Source organism: Lonchura striata, chromosome 19 (assembly GCF_046129695.1).
Source record: "Lonchura striata isolate bLonStr1 chromosome 19, bLonStr1.mat, whole genome shotgun sequence".
NCBI classification, from domain to species: Eukaryota; Metazoa; Chordata; class Aves; order Passeriformes; family Estrildidae; genus Lonchura; species Lonchura striata.
In genome coordinates, this window is record NC_134621.1 from 740302 (window position 1) to 751909 (window position 11608).

General features: G+C 55.3%; 1 protein-coding gene across 1 annotated transcript; it reads right to left on the minus strand.

Annotated features, from left to right (window-relative positions):
• Nucleotides 1–4494: 4494 nt before the first annotated feature.
• Nucleotides 4495–11146, minus strand: TEKT3 (tektin 3). The gene is made up of 7 exons (XM_021539056.2): nucleotides 10490–11146; nucleotides 9894–9977; nucleotides 8479–8549; nucleotides 8019–8162; nucleotides 6544–6766; nucleotides 5919–6073; nucleotides 4495–4726 (listed from the first exon to the last, which is right to left on the minus strand). The coding sequence occupies exons 1-7, from the start codon at nucleotides 11063–11065 to the stop codon at nucleotides 4495–4497; spliced, it is 1485 nt and encodes a 494-aa protein (XP_021394731.1). The 5' UTR covers nucleotides 11066–11146.
• Between the last annotated feature and the right edge of the window lie 462 nt (nucleotides 11147–11608).

The window sequence follows — 11608 nt, forward strand, 5'->3', positions numbered from 1 at the left end:
CCCCTCCAAAAATCCCACCAATTCCTCTGCTGCTGCCGTCCCTGTGCACCCTGTGACCCTGTCAGTGCCATCCGGGGGGCTGGAACGTCTGTGCCACCACCAACATTGCTGGCTAGCGGGGCTGGTGGGGGCTGGTCCCCCTCGGGCCGGTGCCGGGAGGAGCCCCCGCGCTCGGGGCTGAGCGAGAAAGGTCTTGGAAAGGTCTTGTCCCATCCAGGCTCTGGTGGAGACGTTCTCTGACCCGGGTTTGCGGGTCTGAGATCCCGGACAGAGCATCAGCCTGTTCCCGCAGCAGAGCGGGACGCACGGCCGGGAAGGCACCGGGGCCGGCGGTCACAGAGAGCTCCCGAGCTCCTCCAGAGCGGGACAGCAAACCCGCCCAGCTCCGCTCCTGACAACGTGCCAAAAGTGCGGTGACAGAGCTCCGGGGCTGGGGCAGCGCTCCTCTCCACACCTTCCACCAGCCAGAAGTGCTGGAGGGAGCCTGTCCAGGGAGGAGAGCAGGCGTTCTCAAATGACCGTGCCACCAGGGAAAGGAGAGCAAGATATGGTTTGGCTGCACTTCGTGCAAGATCAATAGTGCTCCTTCAAAGAACACACATGCAGATGTATAAATATATATAGATATATATGTAAATATATAAATACATTTACACCGGTGGAATGGGTATTGGAAAAAAATATTTCCACCAGAAAAAACATAAAGCGAGACTTTATATTCAGCAGTTTTCAATAACAAAAGGTCTAATGTATCTTGGAGGCACTGACTTATTTTTCCTGATTTGTTTTCTACCAATTCAAGAAGAATTTATAAAATACTTTAGTCCTTTCTGCATTCATGCCCCCAAACCAACTTCATCCAAGTTTTTGCTTTCCACTCCAAGCCAGTGAAGCACTGATAGAGCCAGGCTGAAATCACTGGAGAAAATCCCACCGACTTCAAGGAAACCAACATTTATTTACCCACTGACACCAAAACCCTCAGAAACTCAGCTGAGCTGCGCAGCTGGACTGGGAACAGCCTCGGAAACTTTCTGAGCTGCTGGTTCATGCTCCTCTCCTGCCAGCACCGAACAGACCCTGCAGAGGACACAGGTCTAAAGCAGCTTCGGGCCACACGTCTGCCCAAACTGCAGAGTTGTACACCTCTGGCTCCAGCGGTGCCAGGTGTGGCCCCTTTTCCTGTCCCCTGCAGGGTCCCCAGAGTGGCCACAGCTGCCCTGGGGATGCCCCGTGCCCCGCGGATCCCCGCGGATCCCTGCCAGGGACACGGCGGGTGCCGCACGAGCCCCAAGAGCAGCTCCATCAAGAGCACGTGAAGCAAATCTGCCGGGGGATACTCAACCCAAGGACGGCCCTGCCGGCTCAGGAAGTCCTTGGGATGCCAATTGCTGGGAGCTGGGAAAGTGGACTGGGAGGATCTCACAGATCCCTGCTGCCTTCTGGTGCTTTTATCTCAGCATCTCCCGTTGGCTCTGGCAGAGGCTGCACCAGAGGCTGCACTTTGGTCTGAGTCAGCATTTCTGTGATCCTACACTGCCCAAACTTTCCTTTTGCATTTTGCCAAAGTTTTCTCCCTTTTTTTCCATAATAGCAATGAGATTGGGGTTGGGTTTTTTTCCCGACTGCTGATGCTGTTTGGGGAATTCTCTCTCCCTTGAGCACAATTATCTGCACTAGTTATGCAATACATTGTTAACATGGGTTTTGGCAAACTTTGATTTCATCCAAATTCATATCAGAACCTTCCAGGACACTCAATGATTTTTGTTTTCTTAAACAACAAAACCTCTTTTCTGAGAAGTTTCTTGCCTAGCCCTGCCTGGAGTGTTCACCTGGACCCTGGGCAGACACAAATCAACAGTGTCCTGGGTTTATTTATTTATTGTCTCTCCTCCAGTCAGTAAACAATTAATTTACACACCCGGCTCTGCAGCAGTGATGCAAATGGAATGATGCAGGAGAGTGGGAACATGGTTGTAAGATGCAAAGGAATTTCCACAGGGTAACTTTCTCAGCAACTTGGCTGATAGAGGCAGCAATAAACCAGCAATAAATAGCAATAAAAGCAGACGCGTCGTTCTCGTGGAGAAAGGAGCCATCCCCTCAGTCCAGAAAGGCAGATGATGCGCCTGGGCTGTGATGTAGAAATGATCTCTGAAAGGAAATCATTTAATGGCACAGCAGCAAAGGCATCTCAGCCATCAGCAGGAGGAGGCAGGGCTGTTGTTTCATCTCCCAGCACATCAAAGGCTGCTCAAATCCCAAAGCCAGCCCTGCAGGGATTAAATGGAGCAGCTTCACTCAGCAGCAGCTCTGTCATGGAAAGCAAACCCCGCCCTGTGCAGGAGAGCGGCCACGAGCCTGGTGCTCACTGGAACTGCACCCAGAGGTCCCTGGAGCCCCGTGGGACAGAGCCTGGGGCAGGGCAGCTCCCCTGGGGAGGAGGAGGAGGACTCACACTAAGGGATGCCCTGATCGAAGTGTCTGCGGGGTTGGGGGGTATCAGCTGCCAGAAGGAGTAACATCAGTACTGTCAATTTATGGAAAACTGGCGTGGAGAGAACGAAACCCCAGAGGGACCTGGGAATTCTCTAACGTCTGGGAAATGGCTGCAGGAAAGTGGAAAGTATTTGTGAAAGAAATTAGAGGAGCTGAAGCTGAAATTCCTCTGGTCATGGCTCAGACAGAGGAAAGAAACTCTCTGGCAGTGCTGTGGAAAGAGCACCGAGAGGCCAGGACAGCAAGAGAAAATGGGGTCGGGTAATTGCAGCACCACATAAATGCTGGCAGTTAGGAGAAAGCCCTAAAGGAGCTGGCCAGTGGGAAAGATCAGTGTCTGGGGAGCTCTGGAAGCAAAACTGGAGAAAAGTAGAGACTGATCCTGGTGTGCCCTCACTGTAAAACAGAGCCCAGATATTTTTGACATGACTCAAATGAAAGGTGGAAGTGAAGCGAAGGCAAAGCTGGTGCCAGGACTTGCTCCGGGTACTCAAAGGCTGGAGCCTTTCAGGAAAAGGCTGTGGGTGCCCCTGCTGCCCCACGCCCACCTGGGGACAGACTCCTGGCGCCCAAAACCTGGCAGCTGTGTCTGAGAACATCTGGAGTGGGCCTGCAGACAAGGGCACCAGCAGCTGGGGGGCTTCAGGAAAGGAGCAGAGGCAGAGAACAGCACAGAGCAGCCCAAGGCCAGTGAGGTGCTGACAAAAACTGAGTTCAGCTGCCCCTGGCTCCCCTGGGAGGCAGGGAAGTGAAGGGGAAGGTGAGACAGCTGGGCAGTTTCTCCTGCTCTCAGCTCTCTCTTTCCTTTGGGAAGGGTGGCTGCTGCCTCCGACGGACTCTGGCCCCAGGACACAGACAGCGTAGAGGAAATCTATTTTTAGTGCTAGTAAAGAAAAAAAAAAAAGGTTAGAAAGACAATTGCTTCCTGTTTAGGGCTGGTGCTGGCAGGGAGATCCTGCCGGGACCTGAGGCCAGGCGGGCAGAGGGTCTGTGGGCGAGGAGGAGCGTGGCAGACAAGGGAAGTGCCCCAGCTCCTGCCAGCCCCAGGGCTGCTGCTCCTGCCCGGGCTCCCGAGGGAGGGACGGACTCAGCTTCTGCCTCCTGGCATTCCTGGGCTTTAGGCTGAGCTCAGCAGCTGAGGTTAAAGGACTCAAGAGTTGTGGTAGCCTAAGGAGAGAAACTGCAATGTGACTTTCACACTGAGCCTCAGATTCATTGAAGACTTATTGCTCTGAAATTCCTCTGAAGAGTCCAATACTTGGTAAAACCAGGACTTAGGGCAGGAGAGAGGCTCCGTGCAGACAGAGGGGTTTAAACAGCGATTAATCTCCTTATCTGCAAAGTGCTTTTGTGCTCCCACCAACAAACTACACCGGAGGTTAAACAGGAACCCAAAATTAAAGCCACAGCATTTTCTTCAATGAACTTTCTCCAAGTCAAATCTGCTTCCTCTTTTTAAGACCCCAGCAGCGACATTTTTGATGGCATTTAACATTTTTCAAAAGCAAGACAATCATCATTAGAAATCAGCTTAAAATGCACATTTTTCTATTTTAGGAACAGCACAAGCTGCAACTCTTTCCGGGACAGTTTGTGTTTCTTCTGCTGCAACATTAAAAATCCATCCTGGATGTCAGCAGCTCATTATTCTGACAAGTGGCTTTACTTCCCCTTGTGCCTTTTCCACATCACACACACTCAAAAGGAGGAAGACGCGAGAGTTTTTCTCCTGAAAACCCAGCTTGGAAGGGTAGGGATGGATCCCCGTGGGTGGACTTGGTGACATACAGGATATTTTCAGCTCCTTCCTGGCACACAGCGAAAGAGAAAATACAAAGGCAAAGAATCATCCTGGTAACCCAACAAACAAAACGCTCATTTAATTTTTGCCCGGGGTTTACGGCAGGAAATGAACTCCTAACGGTTTTGTGAAATTGCAACGGTGTATTTGCAAAGAAGCGGGGGAAGGTGGGGACGCATCCTGCGCGGCGCTCAGGTGAGTCCTGCTGAGACGTAGCCCAGGATCTGCACAGTGCTGGGGTAGCTCTTGCGCATGCCCATGCAGCGCTCCTGGTCGATGAACAGCGAGTTGCTCTTGACCACCAGGTCGTGCTCCAGGACCCCCTTGGAGCGCACCAGCATCTGCAGCATGTCCTCGGAGGCGCGCAGGCACTGGTGCAGGTTCCGCAGCGTCTCGTTGATCTCGTTGACCTCTTGGACAAGGCTGGAAAAGAGCGGGACCCCGTCAGAACCCCCCCCCGTGGGGTGCTGTCCACCCAGATGGGCCCTCTGGGCATGGGGTTTGCCCACACCCCATGCCCTGCCACGGGAGAGCCAAGGCAGAGTCCCTCCCGACCTCCATGGGGAGGAATGGAGCTTTGTTCCAAAGCTCTGGATGTGCTCAGCCACGTGTGCCAGAGCAGGGACGAGCAGCCGTGGCTTCCTCTTTCAGTTTGGGTTTGTGGCTTTCTTGGTTCACCCTCCTGCACCTTCCCGTGCAGGGGTCTCCCGCACAGGAGACACACACAGCAGGACAGGACACTGGGAGAGGCTAAAAGGGAATGTGGAGCAAGTGGAGGATGGAAAACCAGTGGTGTGTAAGATGCTCAACCAGTTCTGGGGCTGGCTTTAAATGATTTTGAAAAGGGAACTGTACTCCGAGGGCTCCCAGGAGGAGCTGTGAGCTTTGGGTGCCTCCCAGGGCTGCTGCTGTGCACTCCCTGTCCCAAAGCCCTTGAAAGGATTCCCAGTGTGCCCAGTGAGGGGAGGACAGCTCCACATGTGCACCCTTCTTTGGGGGTACCCAAAAGGAAGTGGCTCAGTGCTCTCAGTCTCAGCCTGTCAGAGAGTAAAATCACAGAATCATAGACCAGAATCCCAAAGTGGTTTGGGTTGGAAAGGACCTGAAAGCCCACCCAGAGCCACCCCTGCCACGGCAGGAACACCTCCCGCTGTCCCAGGCTGCTCCAACCCCAGTGTCCAGCCTGGCCTTGGGCACTGCCAGGGATCCAGGGGCAGCCACAGCTGCCCTGGGCACCTGTGCCAAGGCTGCCCACCCTCACAGAGAGGAATTCCTTCCCAATATCCCATCCGTCCCTGCCATCTCTGAGTTTAAAGCCACTGCCCCTTGCCCTGTCACTCTCTGCCTGTATAAAAGTCCCTCTCCCTCCTTTTTCTAAGCCCCCTTAGGGGACTGGAGGGCCACAGGACAGAGAGCAAGAGGCTCATCCTCCAAAACTGAGCACATGCAGCCACCTGGATGAGGCAGGGGAGAGGATGGCACCCGAGGGCTGGGACACCTGCTCAGTGCTTTAGATTCAAGCAGGGCACTTATGGAAAGAATATTTTGGGAAAAAGCCATTCTGTCTTGCAGAGAGGCTCCTGAGTGCCCCCCGGGCCCTGCAGCCCGGCCTCACCGGATCTGGGCAGCGTCCCGGCACAGCTCCACGTTGGGTCTCCTCGTGCGCTCATCCAGCCGGGTCTGAGCCACCTTCAGCTGAACCTCCTTGTCCCTTATGGTCTTCTGGATGACTTGGATCTTGGTCTCCAGCTGGAAGATTTCCTGCCGTGTCTGGGGTGAAACAAACACAGGAACCAATGAAAAGATATCTTCTCAAGTGATCACATCATTCCCTTCTCTCCTGCTTGTGCAGGAAAAACCCAAGTTCGATAAACAGCCCCTGGGCTCAGGCCACATCAAGGCACAGATCCAGATGAATTTTCAGGGAAAATCTCTTTGCTCTTGCTGCCACATCAGAGGAGAGTTAGGAGCAGAGGAGGTTTAGGAGCGGTGATGGATCTGTTGAATTACCAGCTTCCCAAAATTGCTGCTTGCAAGAATGGATCATCCATCAGCTGACAGGGAAAGGTTTAATGGCTCCTTATTTAAGGACGTGCCATCAGCCCCTGGTGCTGCAGATTCGTGGGGCTGAGCCCTTCCCAGGAGTCCCACAGGTCTGAGCCTGGTCCCATCACTGCTCTCCCCCTGCCACGCCTGGCACCGGGAGCCGCGTCCATCCCCGGCGAGGCCGGGGCCGGTACCTTGGCCAGGTGCGTCTGGATCTTGCTCTTGGCGTTGGCGGTCTCGGTGATGCGGCTGCTGAAGGCGTCGTTGACCTTGCTGAACTGGCGCCACATCTCGTCGGCCGTGCCCATCAGGAGGCTCTCGGTGCTGGCCCGCAGCTTGGCCGAGGCCGCGCGCGCGCTCTGCGAGCGGAAGATGTTGTTGTCCGTGAACCTGGCCCACGTCTCCGGCACCGAGACCCTGCGGGGAGAGCACACCCCTTGGCACGGCCGCGCTGCCGAGCCCTCGGCAGCGGGGCGAGGAGATCTCTGCTCCCGAAAGGACTGGAACTGAAACATCTGGGTGGAACTGAAACATCTGGGCCCCGCTGGCTTGATGATATTTACCAAATGAGGGCCTGTTCACCAAGACAACTTGTGAAAGCTCAGACAAACAAAAGATTCTCCCATAAAAAAGAGATTCCAGTCGGAGCTCCTATTTACACCTTGGAGGCACTGAGTGCCGAGGAATCCCCAGCCTCAGAGGGCACACAGATCACAGTTCAGTCAATTCCTGTTGCTCACAGCCCTTCTCAGTCTCCCACTAAACCCAACGAGCTTTAGATCCCACTCCACTCCCTGTCTGTGCATTTGGGATGAAGTTCCTGCCTGTGCAGTAGTCCAGAACAAGGTCAACAAAAGACTTAAATACCACATAAGCTCCATTTAAAACCTGCTGATTCTCGGCACATTTTACCCCCCTCTGAATTTCAGCCTCGGTCCTTTGCAATCCGTTTGCCTGTCTGAATATGTCTGAGCTCTACTGTGAATAATTATTTAAACTACTAGAAAAATTGTCTCAATCTGTGCCTCTACATAAACTTCATGGGTTTCTGTGGGCAGATTTATTCTCTCAGCCCTTTGCCACTTGGGCATCTCTCTGTGAGTGCTGGGTTTGGTCACTGTTCATTTACTGCCAAGCCAAAGCTGAATTCCTGGCACCCAAAAGCAGCGGAACCTCGTCCCAGGACCACACTCTTATTTCTTGATTTTCTGGGTCATTTCAGCTCCCTGCCAGGCCCTCTCCACAGAGGGGTGAGCCCCAGACATTCCATCAGTGAGGAGCACTCAGGCAAGCACTGAGACATCTTTGAAAATATGCATGAACTTAACGAGCTGTGCAGAGCTGCTGGGCTGAATTCGTTTGCAGGCTGAGCTCTGAGCCCAGATCTAATGTTTAATTAGGTCAGGCTCGCTCTTGCCCGCCGGGTATTCGGCATCCAGCTGAGAGCAGAGGGCTCTTCACCCCAGAGAGCCCAGAGGGAAAGCACCCCTCAGAGGTGGGTGCCTCCAGGAGGGATGGATGTGCCTCCAGGAGGGCTGGAAGTGTCTCCAGGAGGGCTGGAAGTGTCTCCAGGAGAGATGGAAGTGTCTCCAGGAGAGATGGAAGTGCCTCCAGGAGGGCTGGGCAATCCCAGCTCCCTGCTCTGTGCCTGCCGGCCCGCAGTGCTCACGTGGCATCGATCCTCTCCACGCCCTTGAAGAAGTGGATGCCTCTGGAGGAGTTCTTCAGCTGGTAGCACTTGCTGTCGATGTGGTGGCCCATCTGCTTGTCAGCCAGGTCCTTCTCCAGCTCCTGCCGGGCCTCCTTGTTGCACCTGGAATGTGAGAGCAGCAGCCTCAGTTGGGATGGAGGGTGGGAGGTTCTGTGCCCCCCTCACCCCTCTGTGCCCCGGAGCATCCCTGCCTGCCTTGCAGGGTGGGAGGTTCTGTGCCCCCCTCACCCCTCTGTGCCCTGGAGCATCCCTGCCTGCCTTGCAGGGTGGGAGGTTCTGTGCCCCCCTCACCCCTCTGTGCCCCGCAGCATCCCTGCCTGCCTTGCACAGAGCCTGGGGGTTTGAACCCGCAGGGATCTCCGGGGGCACAGCTGCAAATGCACTCCAGCCCTGCAGCAGGGCCCCCAGCCCTCCTTACATGATCTGGGCATTCACCGTGTCCAGGCACTGCTGCAGCCTCTCCCGGCAGGACCTGATGATCTTGATTTCCTGGGCACAGGCAGAACCAACCCATCAGCATCGGTGCTCAGACACCCTGGGCACTGCTGCCCTGGGGGCACACAGCAGGAATTCCCTTTCCCCCACAGCAAACAGGGCAGGAGGGGACCCCAGCCCAGGGCACAACCTGTGCAGCTGAGCCAGCCAGGGCCAGGGAGGGGCCAGGAGGGGCTGTGACCATGGCCAGGGAGGGGACAGGAGGGGACTGTGGCCATGGCCAGAGCCTGGGAGGGGACAGGAGGGGCTGTGGCCATGGCCAGGGAAGGGACAGGAGGGGCTGTGGCCATGGCCAGGGCCTCTGGAATCACTTTCAGGGTGGGTTCCCAAGTTTTTTCCTCTTGACATCAATGGCCAGGGCTGCTCTCCATTACAAGGAGACAGGGCTGCATCCTGACCCGACAGGAACGGGCACAGTGCTGCCCTGGGCCAGCAGTGCCACACATCCCCATCCTCAATCCCAGGGCATTTTCCTCCCCACAAGAAATCCCATCCATATGGACAAGAGGACTTTGGTGTGAACCTGGAGTCAGCTCTAGGCAGGGTTCAGCCCCCCTAAAAACCAAATGCCATTATGGAGATACCAGCTCTGATAATTTTCCTAAACCCTCATGACCTTTAAACTAATTTTTTAAATTTTCAGGGCCTCACTCACAACAAAGTATCTTCTAAGAGAGCAGTGGCTTCACAGGCCCACAGGCTGCAATTTCCTTCCCAGTTTTGTGAGGCTTTTGCAGTGATTATATTTCGCTGTACCCTGTATTAGGATCCCATCTGCTGTGCCATATTTGCTTTTAGTTCATGATTTAAAGCAGCTCAGATGAAGGCAGGCAGGAGTGCAGGTTTTTATGATTTCTATAAAATCCATTGCCTGAGCACACAGTGACAGTCCTGCTGCAGCACTCTGCCCTGAGCAAAGCAGAGCTGGGGAAGTGTAATTAATATCTTTCATTAGCCCAACGAACACAGCTGGGGAAAGCAGACAAGCAGTGGGGCACAGCCTGCCCTCTCCATCTGCGTGTGTGAGACACAGAATGTGCTCCAGAGACAGCCAGGTCATACGGGCAGGGAGAGACCTGTGCAGGCAGGGCTCCCAAAGGCAGGACCACCTCACAGCTCCTGATGTGCCACACAAACCCAGCTCCTCTCCCGCTCTTCCTTCCTCTGCCAGGGACTCGCTGCTGGTGGGAACACCAGCCCCTGCCCTAGCAGCTTCGGCGCTGAAGAATTCGGCACCTCAGCAGCGCTGGGGAGCCAGCGAGGGAACGGGGCTGCCAGGCTTGCCAGGGGAGGAGAGGCAGCAACAGCTCTGCCACAGGACGCCTGCTGCCAACTCACCGTGACCAGCTGCTTCTCCACGTCGTCATTGACCAGGTCGATGCCCATCCTCTTCTCTCGGTTGAGCAAACACTTGTGAGCAACCTGGTGGGGACACGTGGTGGCATCAGCGCTGGCTGCAGCCACAGGGCTCCCTGCAGGGCCTGTGCCCATGCCAGGGAATGCAGGAAAAGAAAATGGAGGTGGGCACAGGATGGCAGCCTGGAAGAATCTGCCCGAGACAGCTGGGTTAGCTGGCAACAGCAGCCGAGTGCAAGATCCGCATGGAAGCAAAGGGAGCCCACGTGTCCCCAGGCCACCCCAGCGCAGGGACCCGTGTCAGGCTTGGTGTTGGCCTCCCAGAGCCTCGTAGTAAGGCATGGGCTTTGTGTTCCAAGCCAGGATTTTGGATAAGGAAATATCTGGTTAAACAAACACTGCAGTGATGTGCTCAGCATGTGCTGGAGGAGGATGCAGCAGATGCAGGGGGTTTGTTTATCACTGACTCAGCTAATGGGCTCTTCTTGGGAGCTTGCCAGCGTTACAGGGCTGAGATGGGCTTTATGAGAGGTTTGAGTGGCTGCAGATGTTTGGGCTGGGGGCTGCAGCGTCCCTACCTGGAAAGGGCCCTCGGTGTCGGCCAAGGCTCTCTCCAGCCGTTTCTGCATGTCCATCAGGGAGTTATTCTCCCTGATCATGGCATCCAGCTCGATGCAGAGCTCAGACTTCCAGTAGTCTATGTCATTGATGCGCTCTCCCAGGTTCTTGGTGCTCTCCCCTTGGGTCCTCTTGGCCTGCTGGTACACGTCCTTGATGGTGCGGGTCAGGTCGGCGCGCAGGCGCTCTGCATTGTGCCGCGTGGTCTCCGACTCCTTGTAGTTGGTCAAGTTGGACCTGTGCCAGTCATCCAGCGTGTGCCGGGTGAAGACACCGTTGGGTCTCTCGGAAATAAAAGGAACTATCCTGGTGGGGGGAAGCCCCGGGAAGTTTTCAGTGAGGGGAGACAAGGTGGGGTTGAGGGCAGCTGCTTTGTAGTAGGAGTTGGGCATCCATGGCATGCTGAAGCTCTCGGGGTGATAGGGGGTGCGGCTCTTGCAGCCGGCGGCCACGGTGCTGGTCGCTGGCAGGACCTTGGGAGGTGGTGGCCGAGGCTGGTTAAACTTGGCTTTCAGGGGATAGCCGTAGAGTTCCATCCTGGAATGCTGCTCGTGCGGGTCCTACACAAAGGGGGCAGAGGAAAACCTCGCTCAGAAAGTTCCTGTCCTTATGGCACCTCTTACAGCAACAGCCAGCTTGTGATGGGACCAGCCCAGGGCACCCACAGAGCCACAAATCTCCTGAATGTAAATCCCCTGACAGCACACCAGGCACTTGCATAGGGAGGGATTTGAGACCAACTCTGCTGTTGGTATCTTGTCTGAGGTCTTGAAATGAGAAGAGGAACAAATCATGGCTGCCTAGGAAGATGACAGACCTTATACCTTTGCTTTCCCTATTCCTTAATTCCTTATTTCCCATTATTCCTTCATTTTCCCTGTCAATCTAATGACCTCCCCTGGCAGGGTGGGCAGGCGTGGCACAGGTGCCCAGAGCAGCTGTGGCTGCCCCTGGATCCCTGGCAGTGCCCAGGCCAGGCTGGACAGGGCTGGAGCAGCCTGGGGCAGTGGGAGGTGTCCCTGCCATGGCAGGGGTGGTCCCTTCCCACCCAGGCCAGTGAGACTCATCCCTGGATCCAG